Here is a 23,116-nt window from a genome sequence, read left to right as displayed (position 1 = left end):
TGGGATTCTCCAGGCAAGAACACTGGAGTGGGTTGCCATTTCCTTCTCCAATGCATGAAAGTGAAAAGTGAAAGTGAAGTTGCTCATTCGTGTCCAACTCTTCGTGACCCCATGGACTGTGGCCTACCAGGCTCTTCCATCCATGGGATTTTCCAGGCAAGAGTACTGGAGTGGGGTGCCATTGCTCTCTCCAATTAGTTTGCATAATGAGCATCAATTATTTATTCCCCTTCAAAATGTCCCAATGTTTCCTGATTATTAAGGGGAAAAAAAATTTGGCCTTAATAAATAGGACTTCATTCTAAACTAAGTAAATCAGACTCGGCACTGACTGTGCTGTGTCCCTCAGTCATGTCCGACTCTTTGCAATCCCATGGATTGTAGCCCGCCAGGCTCCTCTGTCCTTGGGATTCTCCAGGCAAGAATACTGGAGTGAGTTGCCATGCCCTCCTCCAGGGGATCTCTCCAACCCAGGGATCGAACCCAGGTCTCTGGCATTGCAGGTTGGATTCTTTACCATCTGAGCCATCGGGGAAGCCCTAACATAAGGCAAACCACAAATTAAATTTCAAATTTTCAAAGAGCCACATCAAAAAAATTACTTTTAATAATATATTTGTTTTACTTTAATATGACAAAATAGTATCATTTTCACCTGCAATGAGATAGTTTACTTCCTTTTATGTTAGTTTTAAGTCTTCAAAACTCAGCATGTGTTTTACACTCATAATTCATCTTAGGACTAGCTGCATTTCAGTATTTCATATGATTGGTGGCTATTGAATCAGACATGGCAGCACCAGAGAGAGGCCTAATACTGTGATTCTTATGATCAGGAAACTTTGGAAAACACATCTCTATTTGGAGGAGACCCAAGAACTCATTCAATGAATATACTTTTCTCAATAACAAAGCTTGGATTAGCTCAGTATTAATGTGATGCTGTTAGAACTTACAATATACTCAAGAACTTTAGCACTCACACAAATGCAACACTTAAAAGTGAGGTAGAGCATAGGAATTTGGAAAAATATTGCTCATGGTAAAAATACTTATTCCATTACTGTACAAATGGACCATTAATGACTACATCACTGCCTCAGTTTGGGGTTTCCTTTCTTAAAATTTATTTTGAATTGAAGAATTGGGGTTTCCTTTTAGTGAATGAAGCTATTTCTGTGCGAACTATAGAACACCCTGACCCAGGAGGTGACGGCTGGATTTCTTTCTAGAACGTTCCTTAACTTTCTACAATTTAGATTTAAATAAAAAGAATAATTCTTATTTAATTTAGTTATTTGAGAAATAAATGAAAAAAATGAATGAAGTGGTGATCAGGCAAGCAAAGCCAAAGACTGTGTAGGGAAGATGCTAAGGGTAACTTCCAACTCCTGTTATAGCTCTAATTTTTTAACTTAGGGGATGACCCTTCATCTCTCACACCCTTCATTCTTCCCTCCTCTCTTTCCATCTTCTTCATGGGTGACCCTATCTCGTAGCTCCTTGGCAATTTGCCTATGGCTCTTTCTGATTGTCAGGTAATAGCCAACAAGATACAGAGAAAGTCATTCCCTTCTCTTACTCATCAACAGTTCTGTGCAATGAGCGGTTTGGGCTTCCAAGTTTCCACCAGCCAGAAGGAAGAAATTACTTAGAAGTGCTAAATGATTATTGCAGTGTTGACAGTTATAGATAATGAGGGACCATATTTCTCAAAGAGGAATATTTATTTTGAAAGAAGAAATTAAAGATGGGAATATTACTACACAGACCTTCCTTTATTTCTCCTTTGGGAACTCTACGAGAGTGTATACTTGTTTGTTTCACTACCAGATCCCTGTTTCTCGGAATAGTATTTAGCACATCATAGGTCCTCTACAAATATTTGTTTAGTTATATATTGAGAGAGTTACTTGGTGGAATCTAACCAGCAAAGAGCCCATGCTGATACCCATTCTGTAGTATTGCCTCTTTTGGAAGCAAGGGCTTAATATCTGATTTGAGGAAAGCTGACAATGATATAAAAAATAACCAATTTTGGCCCTATTTTTTAAAATTAATTTGATCTTTTAATGTGAGATTCTTGATTCCCTATGACCACAATGAGTTCATCTTAATCACATGTGCTGCCTTATTTTCAAGCAAAAAACACACAACACCTCCAGATGGATACTTAAGTAGAAATAAACCATTTAAAATGTGTTTACATGTGGAATGTCTAGAAAGAAAATAAGCATAACAGGACCACAAAATCTGTCATGTATGTTCCTCTAATAACAATTTGAGGATGCACTGTTTCAAGTATGCTAAACTACTTCAAAGTGAAATATGTATGCAGGTCAAGAAGCAACAGTTAGAACTGGACATGGAATAACAGACTGGTTCCAAATAGGAAAAGGAGTATATCAAGGCTGTATATTGTCACCCTGCTTATTTAACTTATATGCAGAGTACATCATGAGAAACAGTGGACTGGAAGAAACACAAGCTGGAATCAAGATTGCCGGGAGAAATATCAATAACCTCAGATACACAGAAGACAACACCCTTATGGCAGAAAGTGAAGAGGGACTGAATAGCCTCTTGATGAAAGTGAAAGAGGAGAGTGAAAAAGCTGGCTTAAAACTCAACATTCAAAAAACTAAGATCATGGCATCTGGTCCCATCACTTCATGGCAAGTAGATGGGGAAACAATGGAAACGGTCACAGACTTTATTTTCCTGGCCTCCAAAATCACTGCAGATGGTGACTGTAGCCATGAAATTAAAAGATGCTTGTTCCTTGGAAGAAAAGCTATGACCAATCTAGACAGCATATTAAAAAGCAGAGGCATTACTTTGCCAACAAAGGCTCGTCTAGTCAAAGCTCTGGTTTTTCCAGTAGTCATGTATGCATATGAGAGTTGGACAGTAAAGAAAGCTGATTGCTGAAGAATTGATGCTTTTGAACTGTGGTGTTGAAAACTCTTGAGAGTCCCTCAGTTATCAAGGAGATCCAACCATTCCATCCTAAAGGAAATCAGTCCTGGATATTCATTGGAAGGACTGATGCTGAAGCTGAAACTCCAATACTTTGGCCAGCTGATGTGAAGGTCTGACTCATTGGAAAAGACCCTGGTGCTGGGAAAGACTGAGGGCAGGAAGAGAAGGGGACAACAGAGGATGAGATGGTTGGATGGCATCACCAACTCGATGGACATGAGTTTGAGCTAGCTGCAGGAGTTGGTGATGGACAGAGAAGCCTGGCGTGTTGCAGTCCATGGGGTTGCAAAAAGTTGGACATGACTGTAACTGAACTGAAGCTACAACTTGCCTTACAAAGTTCTCACCAAAATTATAGTGTAAAAATCTAGGAAGTACAAAAGAAACCATAAGTGTCCCAAACAAAGCTTATCTTCAAAACTTCCACTTTTGTCCAGACACTCTTCTACTAAAATACATTCAGTAACTGTTATTTATATGCTAAAACACAGACTTGGGCATGGATCTTACAATGTCCTTCACAAAGAGTTCCAAATTTGCCTGTCCAGTCTGAGCAAACACCATCCACCTGGGAACCTGAGTTCCCTAAGCTATTGCCACTTAAAGTCATTTCCATTCTCCTAACAGAAAACAAATAGGAACTAAAGAACCTCTTGATGAGGGTGAAAGAGGAGAGTGAAAAAGCTGGCTTAAAATTCAACATTCATAAAACAAAAACCATGGCATCCAGTCCCATCACTTTATGGCAAATAGATGGGAAACAATGGAAACAGTGACAGATTTTCTTTTCCTGGGCTCCAAAATCACTGCAGGTGGTGACTACAGCCACAAAACTAAAAGCTGCTTGCTCCTTGGAAGAAAAACCATGACAAACCTAGACAGTGTATTAAAAACAGAGAGAGACATAATTTTGCTGACAAAGGTCCGTCTAGTCAAAGCTATAGTTTTTCCTGTAGTCATGTATGGCTGTGAGAGTTGGATCAGAAAGAAGGCTGAGTGTCAAAGAATTGATATTTTCCAGTTGTGATATTGGAGAAGATTCTTGAAAGTCCTTTGATAAGGTTTTTCTTAGAGAACATCAGCTGTTGCTACACACAGATTTGTCTTCTTGGCTGCTTACCAAATTCTGGCCTCCTACCAAAATCCTGCTTTTATTTCAAATCATGGGTGCTCTTGTATCTACTGTTCCCTCAATAATAGACATCTTATAAAGAAAAGTGAAAGTGAAAGTCACTCAGTTTTGTCTGCCTCTTTGTGACCTCATGGACTATATAGTCCATGGATTTTTCCAGGCCAGAATACTGGAGTGGGTAGCCTTTTCCTTCTCCAGGGGATCTTCCCAACCCAGGAATCAAACCTGGGTCTCCTGCATTGCAGGCAGATTCTTTACCAGCTGAGCTACCTGGTAGCTCATAAAGGATCTCCCAAATCTATATCTCAGTAGGAGATTAATATGACAATGTAATTGAAAGTGCTTCATAAATTGGAAAGTGCATTATGTTATGACTAATGTTATTGTCATCATTAACAAGTCTAACATCATCTCTAATAATAAAAATAACTTCTAATATTCTGATTTTGATGAACTATGGGTCAAATGATAACCCATAGCAATAAAGAGGTTATGCGTCACCCATATTGTTAATGACATAAGATGGGTTTAATTAGGGTTATAGTGATCACTAAATACCATTTTTACAGATGAAAGAAGTTTCATTTTTATTACTTAATATCCTTAAGGCCTCTTAGGAGGGCCTGGCCCTATACTGAGTGGTGGATATTATTCTCTTTATTAGTTTCCACAATACTTATTAGACAGAGCTGTGATTTAATTTGTTCTTAACATTTTAAACTTCTGGCTGATGGTCAGTAAGCCACATAATATTCAGATTCCAAGGCCTTTAGTTATTTGCTTGTGATTTGGAATAAAATTATTTAATTGTTCTAAGTCATAAAAGTTATAAGTATAATGTTACTACTTCCTGTTTTTTATTGAGAATCACATCAAATAATATTTCTTATAATCTTTAAATATAAAGGAACTAAAAGCAACTTTAAACACTACTGCAATTAAATAAATAAATATTACTATAAATATTAATTAAATAAGTATTGTGTTGTATCTTTCTGGACTTGTTTTTGTAAATGTGGTTTTATACCATCTTCCCTACTTATCCATTTCTAAACTGGCTTCTTAATTTTTTAAAAACTAATATTTTTCCCTTATACTCATCATATTATCACAATTATTTTGACAATCAGAAATAACACACACACATAATTATAACAAAAAATCAGTGAAATAATACTTTCCTCTGTGTGATGAACCCTGAAAATTTCTATTTTGCTTCACTAAATAGAGATCCTTATTGTGTCCCAATTAAACCACAATTTCTCATAACACCTTCACTTTTTAAATGTTTTCCCCTTTTTCTGGACGTAGGCTTTCCCCCTTACCTACACTTACTCCTTGGAAGGAAAGTTATGACCAACCTAAATAGCATATTCAAAAGCAGAGACATTACTTTGCCAACAAAGGTTCATCTCATCAAGGCTATGGTTTTTCCAGTAGTCATGTGTGGATGTGAGAGTTGGACTATAAAGAAAGCCGAGCACCAAAGAATTGATGCTTTTGAACTGTGGTGTTGGAGAAGACTCCTGAGAGTCCTTTGGACTGAAAGGAGATCCAACCAGTCTATCCTAAAGGAGGTCAGTCCTGAGTGTTCACTGGAAGGACTGATGTTGAAGCTGAAACTCCAGTACTTTGGCCACCTGATGTAAAGAACTGAATCATTTGAAAAGACCCTGTTGCTAGGAAAGATTGAAGGCAGGAGGAGAAGGGGATGACAGAGGATGAGATGGTTGGATGGCATCACCGACTCAATGGAGATGAGTTTGAATAGACTCTGGGAGTTGGTGATGGACAGGGAGGCCTGGCGTGCTGTGGTCCATGGGGTCACGAAGAGTCGGATGCAGCTGAGCAACTGAACTGAACTGAGGCTTCCCTCATCTTCTTTCCTGTGAAGCACTTCCAAATATTCTAGTCAATTAGTCAATCCTTTTCTCGTGTTTTCCCCAACACCTGTTATTGTACATATCTCTATTACACCTCTTAGATGTTATTTTAGTTGCTTAAATATCCCTCTACTGAATATACGATTGATGTTTCAATTGTTTAAATGTCCATCAACTTTAGTGAAGCTTGACTTCTCTGTGAGTAGACTGGAATTTTGTTAATTTTTATGTCCTAAGCACCTAGCACAGGGTCTGACAGAAAGTAGCTCCAAGGTAAAAGTTTGCTGAATACATGTATTGATTTTAAAGCTTAATTGAAATAGAAGGAATTGCTAGTGGTAAACGTTCAAACATAGTGGTGCTACACAGTTTCTCCAAAATAAGGGTAATTTCATGGACAGATCCATCCCTCAGGTAGGACATCTAATTGAATAGACTCCCAGCCTTGTGCATGGGAGTGGTTGGTGTCATGGACTCCTCTTATTTGAACATCATTACAATTCTATTTCAAAATTTATGTTCTTCATGATATCCCAAAGAGATTATGAAGGATTTGAAGAGTTCTGTCTCCTTAGATGACAGTATCTTGGGTGGTTATGTACTGGTTGAATTGCCCTGAATACTCTTTTAGGGATAGTCCTGATTTTAAGATAAAAATTGCAAAATCCTATAAACTACGGATTGGTAGTGTTGGCTTATTACAGCATGTGGATCTTAAACAAAGGTTTACAAGCCTCTGTTAAGCCATGCTGTGTAGCTTATTATTTTTTAAACAATTGTATTGTTTTAAAGTTAAGGCTGTTTCAGCAATCCATTGTTAATATTTAAAAATACATATATTGCCCTTTTGTAAGCACATACAAGTGTCATATATTATTTAAAAACAAATAGAAATTCAAGGGTAAAATGTTTGAAAATGTATTATTTAAAAATAGCAGTAAAAGGGATTTTCAAAATAAATCCATGTTAACTAGGATTTACAATACAATATAAGCCTGTACTATTAGTTGTAATGCCAGGATTTGGATAACTATGCTGGAACATTAAATTTATTCCTTTTCACAGCCTGCAGACATTTTAATGTCTGAGTAGCAATAAGAACAAATTACCTAAAAACTTTTAATAGTGTATAATAAATTAAGACTGAATGGTAATGCAAAAGTGGGTACAACAGGATGAAATTATGAATCTCATATAATGATCCAACAACACTTAAAGTGTGAAAACAACATTGGTATTCTGGAATATACGACCACAGTTGATCCTAATTGTTTTTCTCCTGTCAAATAGAAATTGCACATCAATCTCAAAGTATTGCACACTGTTCATTACATGCAAATGGTTATGCTGTGCAGGCTCTCCAAGGGTACTCAAACGTATTTACAAAAGGAACCACACTAGAAGAAGAGTTTCTCTGATGACCCTCGGTCTCCATTAGAGTTCTTTACATATAAGCAATAGAAACTGTCTCTGCCAGTAAGGAAATCCACAATCAGGAAATGGAGTTCAGAGGATGGAAGGGAAAATCAAAGAATCAAACTTGGGACAATCAGGACTCTAGAGGGTGCCCACAGCAAGGGTTGCTTGTTGGTGTTGACTAGGCATTCTCTTTAGAACGGACAAAGTCCAAATTTATCTCTTATCTCAAGTTTAAAAGTCTCAGGAAAGAATATGATTGGCCCAGCTTGAGTCCTATGCTTAGGACCATAGAGGTGATAGGAGAAATGCTCTGGCAGAACAATCTCAAGAACTCTCCTGGACAAAACACTTGATTTATTGTCCCATGAAGACTGCTCAGGTACTCAAGAGGACCTGGCAGTACTATCAGTACGGATAATAGTTTCTATATTCTCTGCAAAATGGCTAAGCCCACCACACACTACTTATGTGGCTTTAAAATCTCTTTTTATTTTTAATCTTACCCCTTCTCCTAATGCATGGAGTTGGAAGTTGACTCTAATAACAAGTCTATTTTGATTTATGTTTTCTTACTATGACTTTTAGTGTATTTGATAATCATGGTTGAAGTCTATTTTACTGTTATCTCAAGCAACAAAGAATATTTAAAGAGAGGGTAAGAAGGACCCTTATACTTTTATTGCAACTTTTTATTACTCTATTACTCTATCTCCTAAAGCAAAAGTTAATAAACTTTTCTGTAAAAAGCTACATAGTTCATATTTTGGCCTTTGTGAGCCAGGCAGTCTCCATGGTAACCACTTATCTTTGCCTTTGTAGCCAGAAAGCAGTTATAGATAGTAAATAAGTGTGGTTGGGTTCCAATAAAACTATTTGCAAAAACAGGCAGCTAGCAGGATTTGGCCCCATAAGATACCTTTTCTGGAGAATTTAATATTCACAGTGTCAATAATATTTAGCGTATTATGTATTATATCAAACTCTTTTAATTGTCAGACATCTGAAGGATGTCATAGGTGAGATATTTACACTAATAATGATCAGTTCAGTGTTCCACATGGAGTTCTAGAGCCTATGGTAGGAATATTAGTTTGTTTCAGGTTGAATTATTCCTCAAAATGAATCCAATTAAGTAAAATGAATGACTATATCTAGGACAAGGAGGGCACTAAAACTTTGAGGACTCTAAAGCTATAAAGTAAAATTATTTATTGACAAATAGAAAGTAATTGTAAGCCAATAAAATCTCAAGGGGAAATATGCCACCACGTGGTCTGATATGCAGTCATATTAGACTTCTCTACTATCTTTCACTCACGCATGTCCCTGAATCTTTCCTCCTTACTAGTTTTGATCAGAATAGCCTAATACAAGTTTACTGCCAGTAAAGTGCTGTCAACTCCAGCTTCACAAGAGAACAAGAATTTTAAAATTTGTTAACTATGATGTTTGCAAACAACCCTGATCTCTGGCTTGTACCTATAATTTGGTTCTACAGTAGGAAGATTCACCATTCTTATGACTAGATACTTGCTATTCAGCTTGATGAATAGTTCATCCTGAACCAACTCATCTGTGAACAGGCCTCTTGTACTATAATTTGTCAATTTTATCATCGTTCAAAATTTACAACTCATGTCAGAACATTTTCTCAGTCTCTTTGTATGACTTGTTCAGAGCGAGCTCTCTCCTTATGCTGCCTTTCATCATATTGCTCTTTTCTGTTTCCTAAAATCTTCTCCCAGTTGACTTTGGGAATCCCAGCAGTGTTACAGAGAGTGACAAGTCTGACTCTCTGCGACTCCATGGACTGTTGCCCACCAGGCTCCTCTGTCCATGGGATTTTCCAGGCAAGAATACTGGAGTGGGTTGCCATTTCTTTCTCGAGGGGTTCCTTTCAACCCAGGGATCAAATGTGCCTCTACGTCTCTTGCATTGGCTGGCGGATTCTTTACCACTTGCACTACCTAGGTAAGAAATTCTTAACTGCTGTAGAAAAACACTTATTTTGCTACACTGGCTCCAGTGTTAACATGTTGTCATGCATTTCTACCTTGGCCTTCATATGCTGATGCTGGAGCTGAAACTCCAATACTTTGGCCACCTGATGTGAAGAATTTACTCCTTGGAAAAGACCCTGATGCTGGGAAAGATTGAAGACCGGAGGAGAAGGTGACAACAGAGGACGAGATGGTTGGATGGCATCACTGACTCAATAAACATGAGTTTGAGTAAGCTCTGGGAGCTGGTGATGGACAGGGACGCCTGCCTGGTGTGCTGCAGTCCATGGGGTCGCAAAGAGTGGGACACAACCAAGTGACTGAACTGAACTTTATGTGCTGAACACATGAGGCTGTGAGCTTACTAAAGGAAAGGGGACACTTTGTCAAGTTTGTATCCCTAGTCACAAGCCAAGTGCCTCCCTTGCACACAGTAGGCTGACACTAAACGTTCATTGAATGAATTTTGATATTTATGATATACTCAAAGGATCAGAGACTAGAAGCCATCATATTGTTAAACTGTCAGCAAATATGAGAGTTTCAAGTATTCTGTACAAAGAAGAGAGGGTGGCTCCATGAAAGGAAGACTTTCCTGCATAGAAGATGGGGTAAAAATGGCAGAAAGGACAAGTTTGGGGATAGTTTGTTTAGGCAAATAATATGATGAAAATATAATTCATTTATCCAATTATTCATTATAATGAATATAATATGTTACATGTATGAAAAGATTGTTCTAGGTACTGAGGGTATATTGGGAACCATGAAACACAAGGTCCCTGCAAGATTTGCATTCTGGTAGGAACTAGAGAAAATAAATGTGCATATATTAAAATTTCAAAAAATGACAGTGTTATGATGAAACTGAAGCAGGATAATTTGGAGATAAATTAAGCCTGTGTGTATGTGGCCTTTTTAAAATAGGAGAATTTACAAAAAGCATATCTGAGAAGATAACATCAGAACACAGATATATGTAAGTAAAGAGAAGTCACAAAAGTCCTCAGAGGGAGGGAATTAGGACACAGGGGATAAAGACTAGGGATAGGGTAGAACTTCTAGCAAAAAGGAAAACAAATTTAATGGAAGGAACTAGCATTAGAAGGAATAGGAATAAGGTATGTGAGGAGAGACAGCAATGAGATCAGAGTGGCTGGAACATCCTCTTTGCAAAGTATTGTACATAAAACTTACCAAATGGCACCCCACTCCAGTACTCTTGCCTGGAAAATCCCATGGACGGAGGAGCCTGGTAGGCTGCAGTCCATGGGGTCACTAAGAGTCGGACACTTACTGAACGACTTCACTTTCACTTTTCACACATTGGAGAAAGAAATGGCAACCCACTTCAGTGTTCTTGCCTGGAGAATCCCAGGGACGGCAGAACCTGGTGGGCTGCCGTCTGTGGGGTCACACAGAGTTGGACACGACTGAAGTGACTTAGCAGCAGCAGCATTAATCTTATTTTTCATTAAATAATTTCTGTTTCACAATGCTTCTATGTTGATGTGAGCGGGGTTTTCTCCCCCCAGTTTGGAGTTTGCAATTTGTATGCTTCACTTTATTTACGTATTTTTCATAGATTCTTACTCTCCTGATAATTTATTACTCTAAGAATGGGGATCCCTTGGGGATGATGTGTTTTCATGCATTTTAAGCAGCTCTTTACTGCTATGGCTATTACAATAACTTATATAGTTTCAGTTCTTATTTCTTTTCCATAATGTATAGCAATTTTTCATCTTAAACATACCATGCTGCACAACAGAACTTGAAGAACAAGCCATTGAGATTATCCAATTATTTTAATATACTTATTTTACAAAAGACATTTGATAGGCAACAACTTAGAGCCCCTCTCTGACTTTCCATCCTTTGCTAAACTCCCTATAAATCTGTTACTACTTCTGAAAAGATGCATAGGAGCCAAGAAGTTACAGAGGAGTTTCTAAGCAGCAATAAAAGGCAAACAATATTTACGTAAGAATGAAATGCCCAACTGTTTAACTGTATTAAGAGACTGAATTCTCATGCCTCTACCAGCTAATAACATTGGAAAGCTTACTTTAAGATGCATTCCCATACTTATACATCACTGTAACCCTAAAGCAAGGGACTAGAGACAAATTATCTTTGCAGCAAATTTTCATGTTGATTCCCTTATGTTAGTGTACATCCTCCAGTTACAAAAACCAGGGGAGCTTTGAGACCACCAAATACAGTTTTATGAAATTTTATTACTGCTGGGGAAATATAAAAGGCCAGCAATTATATGAATTATTCTTAACACTGAGGTCCCAATGAAGGGCAACAGATGGCAGAAATTTTTACTCAAATGATTTTTTCCCATCAAAGTCTCTATCAGCATTTGAGTCCCAGCAGTGTAACTGTTAAGAAGCCCTCAAACTCACCAGCCAGCTGGTAAAATCAGCACTATAAAAACCAACTCTACAGAAAACACGCTTGTATTCAATTTGGTCTTTTACATCATATGCCTTTTTTCTAGATAGCCTTTGATTTACTCCATATTTCAAAGTCAGTTATCTCCAGGAGAGTCCTTTGGGGGAGTACCTTACTAATTAGGTATTAAATATATCCAAATAAAAATACAAAAATTCACTATAGCAGATAGTGTCAGTGACCTATGCACATTTATTCAACATTCTTTGTTTCTGGGCAAGCCAGTGATTTTTCAGTGATGGTGTCTGCCACTTGAGGGCTTTCTAGGCTGTAAGCTCAGAAAGCAAGGTGAGGACAATTACAAAGTCTAGGTATCTCCTTTAAGAGGAAGATAGCTTTTTTTTTTTTTTTAAATGAACTCACTTGTCTCAAATGTTGGAGCAAGAGTTATCCAGCTCCAATGTATTCTTGGAATCTAAACTTGTAAGAACTGGGTCCTTTACAAAGTGCTTTGGAATTTTCCTCTATCACAAATAGCCAATGTAAGGCAGAGCTGAAGAGCAGCTAAAATTGTCTATGACTCTCTTTTATATGCTTCTTTCTTTGCCTTCCCTTTGCCAACTCCAAGAAGCTAGTGCCTTTTCCCTTGATTTATTTTCTCATCTGAGAGATCACAGTAATATTATAATGATATAATTTATATGTAATTTTTCATTCTCCATGCAAATTTCTAATTTGAGAAAAGAAAAAAGTGCATTTTTCTTAACTAGACAATGAATTTAAACTATTATTTTGAGATTTGATGGTGAACATAAACATTATGATATGACATACTTAATTCATGTTATTTAAGTATCTATAATCACAATGAATTAAAGTGTATCATTATGTTACAAAGCTAAGTTTTTAACTGTACTTATTTACAGCAGTACATAAAAATATATTGTACTTCTATTATACAATATATATTAGAAAGGAGTGAAACACAGTAGTAATGTTGAAAGATATACTAGAAGACTAACTTTAAGAAGATATTTTGCCTAAAAACAGCAGATAACTAATGCCACAACAACACATTGCTGCTTTATTCCCTATGCTTACCATTCACTAATTTAAAGCCGAAGAAGTTTTATCTAAATAATCCTACTTCTGTTTATTCCTGAAGTGAATTTCAAATAGGAATTTAAGATTTCAAGGCCTCCTGCTTGCTCATGGTAATGTTTTTATAAAGGACTGTTAACTTTTAATACAGTTCACTAAGTAGCACCATCTAATCAAATCAACAGGCTTCATATCCACTAGTAGAAAGGTAGCCCACCTTTTAAAATACTCAATCTAATTTTGATTTTTATTAGTTCTACTGTCAACTTCTAGAATTTTCAACTCCATTAAAATAACAGCCCATGCTTTAAAACTGATTTCTTTCTACTCTAGAAGAACATGTAGAGCTAAATGTCAGCATGTTATGATTTCCACTTTTCTGTTTTCACTCAATGTACTTGTTGGCTCACCAATTCACTCCATCACTAGATGAGTTGACATTATTTTTGTAACTTTCCTTCATGGTGCTTAGCTTTCCCTTTGAAAACTCTCATGAACATTTACTCTTGTTAGTTCTAAAAGGAGGTAAACATGCCAGCTTTCTGAGAAAGATTTGTTTGGTTAAAGTGGAATTTCCCTCACTTTTTAATCCAAGAGTTATACTTTGAGAAAATGTAATAAGACATAAAAATAAGCATTATTGAAAATACCTGGTTATTTAATTTGTACTTCAGATGTTTGGGGATAGCAATTCAGTAAATGCACTTCTGTTCTTATAGAAAGAAAGAAGGTGAAAGCTTAGTCGTGTCCGACTCTTTGAGAGCCCATGGACTGTAACCTACCAGACTCCTCCGTCCATGGGATTTTCAAGGCAAGAACACTGGAGTGGGTTGCCATTTCCTTCTCCAGCCTGTTCTCATAGATACAGGTTAATCACTTAGGAAATGTAATTAGTTAGACCAATGTGTAATGAGTAATTATTTTGTGGAGAATGAAATTTTAAGTACTTTATGCACATCTCATTTTTATTATTATTTAGAACAAAACAGATATAGAGAGTTAAGACACTTTATAGGATTCTGTAGCTATTAAAGGAGCTGGAATTTGAACCCACACTTTTTGAATATGGCTTCTAACTTCTTAGCCAATCCTCAGAACTTCTACTATAAGCTAATGTGGCATGTCACTATTTTGTGGATGATAAAATTCTGTATATGCACTCAATCACTGCTTGTTGAATGAATATTTAAGACATACACAAATAACTAAGTGAGCTTATTAACAGACCAATTTTAGTGGCATATCACATGATTGATATTTTCTCATATAAAAATGTGATATTTTTAAAAGATTTCCCATGCTGTATGACATTTTTAGAATATCTTGAAAAATATTAATTAATATACTTAATTTTATCATTCAGTTGTGATGGGGAAAAAATAGCTGAGTTGCATAGAGCCAGGCAATCTTTTCTTTACACTATTGGTAGCAACTTTATTTTGAATAATAACACCAAATGTCAGTAGGGTTTATCTTTTTTAAATTAAAAATAGAAATAAAATGCAACTTAATAGAAGTATATACAGACAAGCTCATAGTGTGTGATGATTTATCATTTTATTTCCTATCTAGACATGATATATGGGCTTCCTTGGTGGCTTACATGGTAAAGAATCCACCTACAATGAGGGAGACCTGGGTTCAATCCATGGGATGGGAATATCCCCTGGAGGAGGTCACGGCAACCCACTCCAGTATTCTTGCCTGGAGAATTCCCACCTACAAAGGAGCCTGGCGGGCTGCAGTCCATGGGGTCGCAAAGAGTTGGACACAAGTGAGCAACTAAGCATAGCACAGACACATTTACTGAAACTCATACACATGAGGTTTTAAACATCAGTGTACCCTTGTAAATATCTGTTTAGTACATGGCCTACTTGGTTGATATTCCTCAAAGTAACTATTACAAGTTCAGGGCAATAAATCTGTCTGCTGCCAACTTGTAGCATCTACATTTTGTTTCCTAAAATAATCCCTCATCAAAAACTTAGATCCTCTTATTCATTGTTGGGATTCCCTGGTGGCTCAGTGATGAAGAATCCGCCTGTCAATGCAGGAGATGCAGGTTCAACCCCTGGGTCGGGAAGACACCGTGGAGTAGGCAGGGTCCACCCACTCCAGCATTCTTGCCTGGAGAATCCCATGAACCTAGAGGAGCCTCGTGGGTTACGGTCCATGGGCTCACAAGAGAGTAGGACATGACTGAGCTACTAAACAACAACGAGAATAATTCATTGTTAGTTAATCAATAATGATAATGACCAAGAGAGCTGAAATTACCAGATTTCATTTGTCTTATCAATGGATATGCCTGATAGTGTCTTTCTGGACCCTTTTCTGAGACTTAACAGACTAGAAAGATAACCTCAGGTTTCTTGAATGTATGTGTGTCTATGCAGGTATACACAAGTGTATATGCATGATTTTGGACCTCTTAATCACAGGGGGAGCGAGAAAGGACACTGTAACTGTTTAGAAGATTTGTGTTGTCATTCACAGTTCCTTAGCTAGAAAAACTTTTTCCAAGTATAAAATAAGTTCCTTTTATACTTTATGTACTGTGTGCTCTGCTTAGTCTCTCAGTTGTGTCCAATTCTTTTTGACCACATGGACCAGAGCCCTCCAGGCTCCTCTGTCCATGGGGATTCTCCAGGCAAGAATACTGGAGTGGGTCGCTATGCCCTCCTCCAGGGGATCTTCCCAACCCAGGGATCGAACCGAGCACTCCTATGTTGCAGGCAGATTCTTTACTGTCTGAGCCACCAATGAATGAGTAAAAAAACAGACTAAAATAGTTTTTTAAAAAATTATCCAATTAAAGGAAACAAAGTTCTGGTGAAATATTCACTTACATCTAAATCCCACTGTGAAGAAATAGAGACCTTTAGTCATTCTCAAGGCAATTAAAATTATTATATATTGAATAGCTTTAAGATTGTATAGAGCACTTCCCCAGTGGTTCAGTGGTGAAGAACCGGCCAACAATGCGGGAGACCCAAGTTGGGTCCCTGGCTCAGAAAGATTCCTTGGAGGAGGGCATGGCAACCCACTCCAGTATTCTTGCCTGAAGAATTACATGGACAGAGGAGCCTGGAGGACTACACTCCAAAGGGTCACAAAGAGTTGGACATGACTGAAGCAACTTAGCATGCATTCATGCAAGATTGTATAGAAGCAAACATAATAAAATATCAAATGACATTAAAATTGTTTTGGACTTCTGCCTCTGGCCTACACTAGATTTAACTTCTTGGCTAAAAATTTTAAAAAATGAACAAAATGTATAAAACAGTACTTTTTAAAAGACACTGGACACTGGGTAATTAAAATCAGTCATCTCTGAGAAATTAGAAACAAATGAGAACAAATGAGGTGAGCCCTACAGTTGCCCCAGCTTACTCTCTGAATAGAGTTCCAAGCTATGACAGAGGACAAGGGCAGAAAACCAGGGGGTCTTCTTTAGATGAGGAGATGGAGCTGGGTATCAAAGGAAACCGAAGTGGCTAGAGTCACAGGGCAGAGCATCAGAGAGGGGACAGATATACAGAGAATAAACACTGGAGATTTGCAGAAAGCACGCTTCCAGTTTCCAGTTAAATCCTAACCAGTTCCCATATGACAAATGAAAATGAAAGTGAAAGTCGCTTAGTTGTGTCCAACTCTTTGCGACCCCATGGACTATATAGTCCCATGGATTTCTCTAGGCCAGAATATTGGAGTGGGTAGACTTTCCCTTCTCCAGGGGATCTTTCCAACCCAGAGATCAAATCCAGGTCTCCTGCATTGCAGGCCGATTCTTTACCAGTTGAGCCACAAGCGAAGCATAAGAATACTGGAGAAGGTAGCCTATCCCTTCTCCAGCAGATCTTCCCAACCCAGGAATCAAACTGGGGTCTCCTGCATTGCAGGTGGATTCTTTACCAACTGAGCTACCAGGGAAGCCCGACAACAAGAAACTACCAATGTCAAGGGAAAGAACTATACAAAGTAATTAAAGCAAACAATCACCAGAGCTCACATATGGCTGGGAGAGTACCCGTTCCTGCCAGACACAGTGGAAAACATCATACAGGAATATCAGAGCGAGTATTCAGATGGGTTTTGCTTCAGTAGTGGGGAAAATTTAGCCCTAGATTTTAGGTTGTTCTGCTCAAAATTCAAAGTATACAAGTAATACACTCCAAAGATCAAACTATTTCCAAACAAACATAACTATGTTTCAGGACAAAGGTCAACAATATTTATCTGAACAAATATATCAAGCACTCAACAAGTTAAAATTCACATCTGGTATCTAATCAAAAATTACCAGTTGTCCAAAGAAGCAGGAAAATAACACTCATAGAAGGGAGAAAAAATAATTGGAATTGACCCAAAATAGACAGAGATGATAGTACTGGTAGACAAGAAACATTATAACTGTTATTGTAACTGTATTCCATATTTTCCAGAAGGTAAAGATTGAATGTTGAGGTCTGTTAAGATATTAACATGGAAAATGTTAAAATTCTTATATCACATTTCAGCAATGTATTGAATCACACAAGACAACAATGTCTGAGGTTAAAGTTATACACTAGATGAGATAAACCACAGACTAGATAAGCTAAAAAAATAGATTGGCCCATTTGACAATAGGAATTTTTAAAAATGAATTACAGAGAAAAAAAGACTGAAAATAAAAAGAACAGAACATCAGTGAGTGGCATAATATATGCCATCAGAGTCCCTGGAAAGGGCAAGGAGCAGAAAAATATTATTTTTAAGTAACACCTTTAAAATTTCTAAATTTGATTAAAACTATGAACACACAGATCCAAGAAGCTTAACAGACCACAAGAATAAGAAACATGAAGAAAACTATACCAAGGAATATCATAAACCAATTGCTCAATTCCCCAAAACACTCCCTAATAAACCTTCTATATCCATTGCTGAGTGAGATGACAAGCTGAAATATATACCAATATCCATATCAAAACAACCACTCTCTGTGGAAAGGTAGGTGGGTATATATTTACTTACAATACACCTCTGTAGTGCCTCATTTTTTATAATGAGTATATATTATTTTTATAACAAAACAGATTAATATGTATAACTACCTTGTGACAGACATCTTTCAAAATGGTAAGAGGATTATAAATCTCCCCAAGAATGTCTTATATTTCTTTCTTTAAGTCAGAGACCTGGTGATGCCACATTGGCTCAAAATTCACTTTAGTGCTATCAAAAATATATTTTCTGTATGATGTCAGATTAGAAATCGATGAATTTCCTCTATCTACAATGGTAATGCTGATGAGCATAAAGATTTGATTGACATACACATAATTACACAAAACTTTACAATATTAATTTTCTACATTTACATAGCTTACACGTATATAGGGGTGTATAAATGGTTACTTTCTTAATATCAGAAGGCATCTTTTCTATGCAAAAAATATTTGAAAAAGGAGAATTGTTAAGTTGAAAATGTATTATTTTTATGAAACCAGCATTTTGAAATGCCTGGACTATTTAATGTATTACCCTTTTCTTTGCTTTCATCTGTCTTAATCAATATTTTCTGGCATTCAAAAACTGGTCACAGTTCAAATCTCCTTGACTGAAAATTGCTACCTGAACAATTTGAACTAAAAAATATTGCAAAAGTACCTAAGATTTGGTGTAGTGAACCCAGTATTTCTTATACTTAAGCCATATACTTTATAACCTAAATTATAACCTCCACAATCCACTTTATCTACATAATCAAAAGACACTGCCAGTTGAAATTAAACTGTACGATGGTTATAATCCATATGTTGCATTTCCATTAACAAAACCCATAAAACCGTCAATAAGTACTGCCAATTTACTGTATTGTTTTGGCCTCTGGCCTATCTCAGAAGAAATTTTGTCAGTAGAATATATAGGAATATTGCTACATCACCACAGACTGTCTTTAGGGAAACAGAACTGTAATTTTATAGTGATGGATATTTCTAGTGACTACATTATTGCTAAGTACAGCACAAGTTCTCCTCCTGGACAAAATCCAACATAAGGTAAAAACACACACCGCCCTAAAGCCACAGGACACCCTGCTGTAAGATGCTTCTCTGTATTCAAGATTCAATTACACTTTGCACTTCATCAGATAAACCGGTTATGTCTAGACTCTCATCCTGACACAAAACGTTCCAAAATGATCATCATGACAAGTTCTAGCATGTGCGGTGCTGACAACAAAAGTCAGGAATTATAAATTTCCATCATCCTTCACAACCTGAACTTAAAGAAGTTAAGCAGTCATGATGTTGTGGTGGAGATAAAAACAGTCTGAAAAAAAGAGATTTCAAAAACTTACCTTAAGATACCATTTATATTTGGCATGTTCCCAGTTCTCAGGAATCTGTGTCTTTTTGAGAAAGTGTTCAGCTTCTGTTAGCCATTGATTAAATATCTTCATATCATAATGAAACCGCCGCCATTTTTCAACAGATCTGTCAAATTGCCTAGAAATAAAAATTAGGGATCAAGAAAAATAAATGGATTATATGGACATAGAATATATGCTATTACATTAATAAAGCTATTATTTTGATAGTTTCTCACATTTGTATATGTCAGTTTCAGTTAACATAAATAATACTGAATATAGGATGAATTAAAATATTTGATAAAAGGTTGCCATTTCCCTTTAAAATGAATACACTTTGTGACTGAGACAAAAATAGAGACAATTATGGTGGAATATTAGTGTTTTCTTCCCTATGAGATACTTAATTTTTAATAAAACTTCAGAAATTTAAAAGTACATTAATATCTAATAAATTATTTTGAAGCTAGATACTAAATTTCAAAAGATTTTTTTGGATCAAAAATTAGCTCATAACATCTGTCAATTTCAGTCGTATCTGGAGCTAAAAGCGTGTGCTCATTAAGATCTTCGAGCATTCAGGATGACAGCTGTAACTTCTACATTGGCTTAGATGTGAGAAATCCACCAGTTAGCTGGTGTGCTAGTCTTCCTTTCTCCTTCTAGTTCCACTGTATCCACTAGCATTTTAAATTGTGATGCTGAAGAATTTTGTGAAAGGTAATGTGTCAACATCTCACATGAAAAGAATATTAAGAAGGAAATATTTGGTCATTTCTGGTCACAGAAGAGACTGAGCCAGAAATTATATGAGTCAAGGCTTTATGTTTACGCTAAGAGACTTGCACATAAAAATCACATCAGTAAGTCAGTCAGTTCAGTCGCTCAGTCGTGTCCGACTCTTTGCGACCCCATGAATCGCAGCACGCCAGGCCTCCCTGTCCATCACCAACTCCCAGAGTTCACTCAGACTCACGTCCATCGAGTCGGTGATACCATCCAGCCATCTCATCCTCGGTCGTCCCCTTCTCCTGCCCCCAATCCCTCCCAGCATCAGAGTCTTTTCATAGGCCATTATAAAATAAAAAAATAGCAATAAAACACTGATTTTGGGTCCCCAATCTAGAACAATTACACCAGTATCTTTGGAGGTGGGACCCTGACATTGGTATTTTTAAAAGCACCCAGATGATTCTAATGTACTGACAAGTTGAAAAATACTATACAGTGCAAGTTTTAAAGTCTGTGGGCTCATGATCTACTGGGTCTGCCAGGGCCTGTCCAAATAGGCATTTGCCAGCATGAAACAAAAGCCATCCTGAAAATTCCTGCTTACTGAGTGACCTCACAGTACAGCTGTCTGTACAGTTCTCTGAGATCTATTCTTAAGATGCAACGGATTAGTTTTGAATATCTTGAGGATCTTCTCAGATCTCTACCTTCCCTTAGGAAATTTAAGTAATTTGAGAATCCAAATAGTGTCACAATTCCCTATTGTTTTACTAGGAAAGGAATGGAATTCACATTATAAGCCAAGTACTGGGGTCTGTGGATTTACATATCCCATTCCATTAACTCCTGCAACACCCTCTGCAACATACCAATTATTATTCCCATTTTTCACTGGAGAAAGGTGAGATGCTGAGTAAGTTACCAAAAGGTAAATAGATATTAAATGGCAGACCTGAATTCTAACTCAGATCTCTCTGGTTCCAGCGGTGTCTTTTAGCACCTTACATTAAATTTTCTGGGATTTCCTTTTTTCAAGAGGAATTTTCACCAAATTAAACAATTCAAGGTGATAGTTGTAAGGCTTTCTTTTTCTATTTTTCTTATTTTCTTCCAATATTTAATTATATATCTACATGTATTCTATCATGCATTCTACCAGGTATTACATTTAATGATTAACTGTATTTTCACCTTAAAAATATCTAAAACAGTGTTTTGGTAGCATAAAAAGGCAGCTAATAATAGCCAAAAGAGATAGTCTCTATCACTAGCCTATAAATAATGGAGATGTAGACATAGAGAACAGACTTATGGACACAGGCAGGTGGGGAGGAAGGAGAGAGTGGGACAAATGGAGAACATATACACTACCATATGTAAAAGAGATAGCCAATGGGAATTTGCTGTGTGACTCAGGGAACTTAAATCTGGGCTCTGTAACAACTTAGACGGGTGGTAAAGGGTAGGAGGTGGGAGGGAAGTTCAAGAGGGAGGGGACATATGTACACCTGTGGCTGATTCCTGTTGATGTATGGCAGAAACTGATACAATATTATAAAGCAATTATCCTTCTACTAAAAATAAATATATAAAATAATTATATCTTTAATAAATAATGGCATTTTATAGTTGATCAAATGTTTTATATCCATCAGCCACAAAATGATTTTGGAAATATTTGCATGGTTAATAATAATTTTGTTTTCATATATTTTCAGTGCTAATATGTAAAACATGACTTAAGAATACATCTGAAGAATATATTCCCTATAAAAAAGAATTGTACATTGCATATGTGTTACGGGAACTTGAGTCACTGGAGTCAGAGAGCTGTTAAATGAGAATCTAAAATACAGTGAGTCATAGTTGGCATTGTATCATCTTGGTGAGGCTGTAGTTGATTTAATTTTCATTATATATATATATATATATTAATATTGTTAAGTTTTCCTGCAATGCACACTTCATCCTTTGAATATTCAGAGAAATACAATAAGTAAAATTTATTTTAAATTGAAAGTACAGGTGATTTACAATATCATATCAGTTTCAGGTGTACAATAGTGATTCAATAGTTTTATAGACTATTCTCCATTTAAACTTATGGCTGGGCATACACACAGAGGAACCCAGAATTGAAAGAGACACATGTACCCCAATGTTCATCGCAGCACTGTTTATAATAGCCAGGACATGGAAGCAACCTAAATGTCCATCAGCAGAAGAATGAATAAGAAAGCTGTGGTACATATACACAATGGAACATTACTCAGCCATTAAAAAGAATACATTTGAATCAGTTCTAATGAGGTGGATGAAACTGGAGCCTATTATACAGAGTGAAGTAAGCCAGAAAGAAAAACACCAATACAGTATAGTAACACCTATATATGGAATTTAAAAAGATGGTAATGATAACCCTGTATGCAAGACAGCAAAAGAGACACAGATGTATAGAACAGCCTTTTGGACTCTGTGGGAGAGGGCAAGGGTGAGATGGCTTGGGAGAATGGCACTGAAATATGTATATTATCATATGTGAAATGAATCGCCAGTCCAGGTTCAATGCATGATACAGGATGCTTGGGGCTGGTGCACTGGGATGACCCAGAGGGATGGGATGGGGAGGGAGGTGGTGGGGGGTGTTCAGGATGGGGAACACATGTACACCCATGGCAGATTCATGTCAATGAATGGCAAAACCAATACAATATTGTAAAGTAATTAGCCTCCAATTAAAATAAATAAATTAAAATTTTAAAAAATCTAGTAAAAATTTAAAAAAAATAAAGTTATGGCTATCTTTTAAATAATGGCTGTATTCCTTATGCTGTACACTATATCCTTGTTATTTATTTTATACATAGCAGTTTGTGTCTCAATGCCATGCCCTTATTTTGCCCCTCCCCCTTGGTCTCCCCATAGTTAACCACTAGTATATTCTTTGAATCTGTGATTCCGTTTCTGTTTTTTTAATATACATTCTTTTAATTTTTTAGATTCCACATATAAGAGAGAACATAGAGTGCTAACATAGATAACATCTTTCTCTGTGTGATTTACTTCACTAAGTACAATAGTTTTTAAAAGACAATCT

General features: G+C 36.7%; 1 protein-coding gene across 6 annotated transcripts in view; it reads right to left on the bottom strand.

The window, feature by feature from the left end:
• The window catches only part of DMD (dystrophin), a 2,254,125-nt gene that overhangs the window by 1,170,982 nt on the left and 1,060,027 nt on the right, over positions 1 to 23,116 (bottom strand). For all 6 annotated transcript variants that reach the window (XM_040266338.1, XM_040266336.1, XM_040266334.1 and 3 more), the window contains one exon: positions 19,276 to 19,423. In XM_040266338.1, coding sequence (XP_040122272.1) covers positions 19,276 to 19,423 — 148 coding nt within the window. The remainder of the gene's footprint in view (positions 1 to 19,275; positions 19,424 to 23,116) is intronic.

The sequence above is a fragment of the Oryx dammah genome, unplaced genomic scaffold (assembly GCF_014754425.2).
Source record: "Oryx dammah isolate SB20612 unplaced genomic scaffold, SCBI_Odam_1.1 HiC_scaffold_23, whole genome shotgun sequence".
Taxonomy (NCBI): domain Eukaryota; kingdom Metazoa; phylum Chordata; class Mammalia; order Artiodactyla; family Bovidae; genus Oryx; species Oryx dammah.
This window is presented reverse-complemented; position numbering and strand designations above follow the sequence as displayed.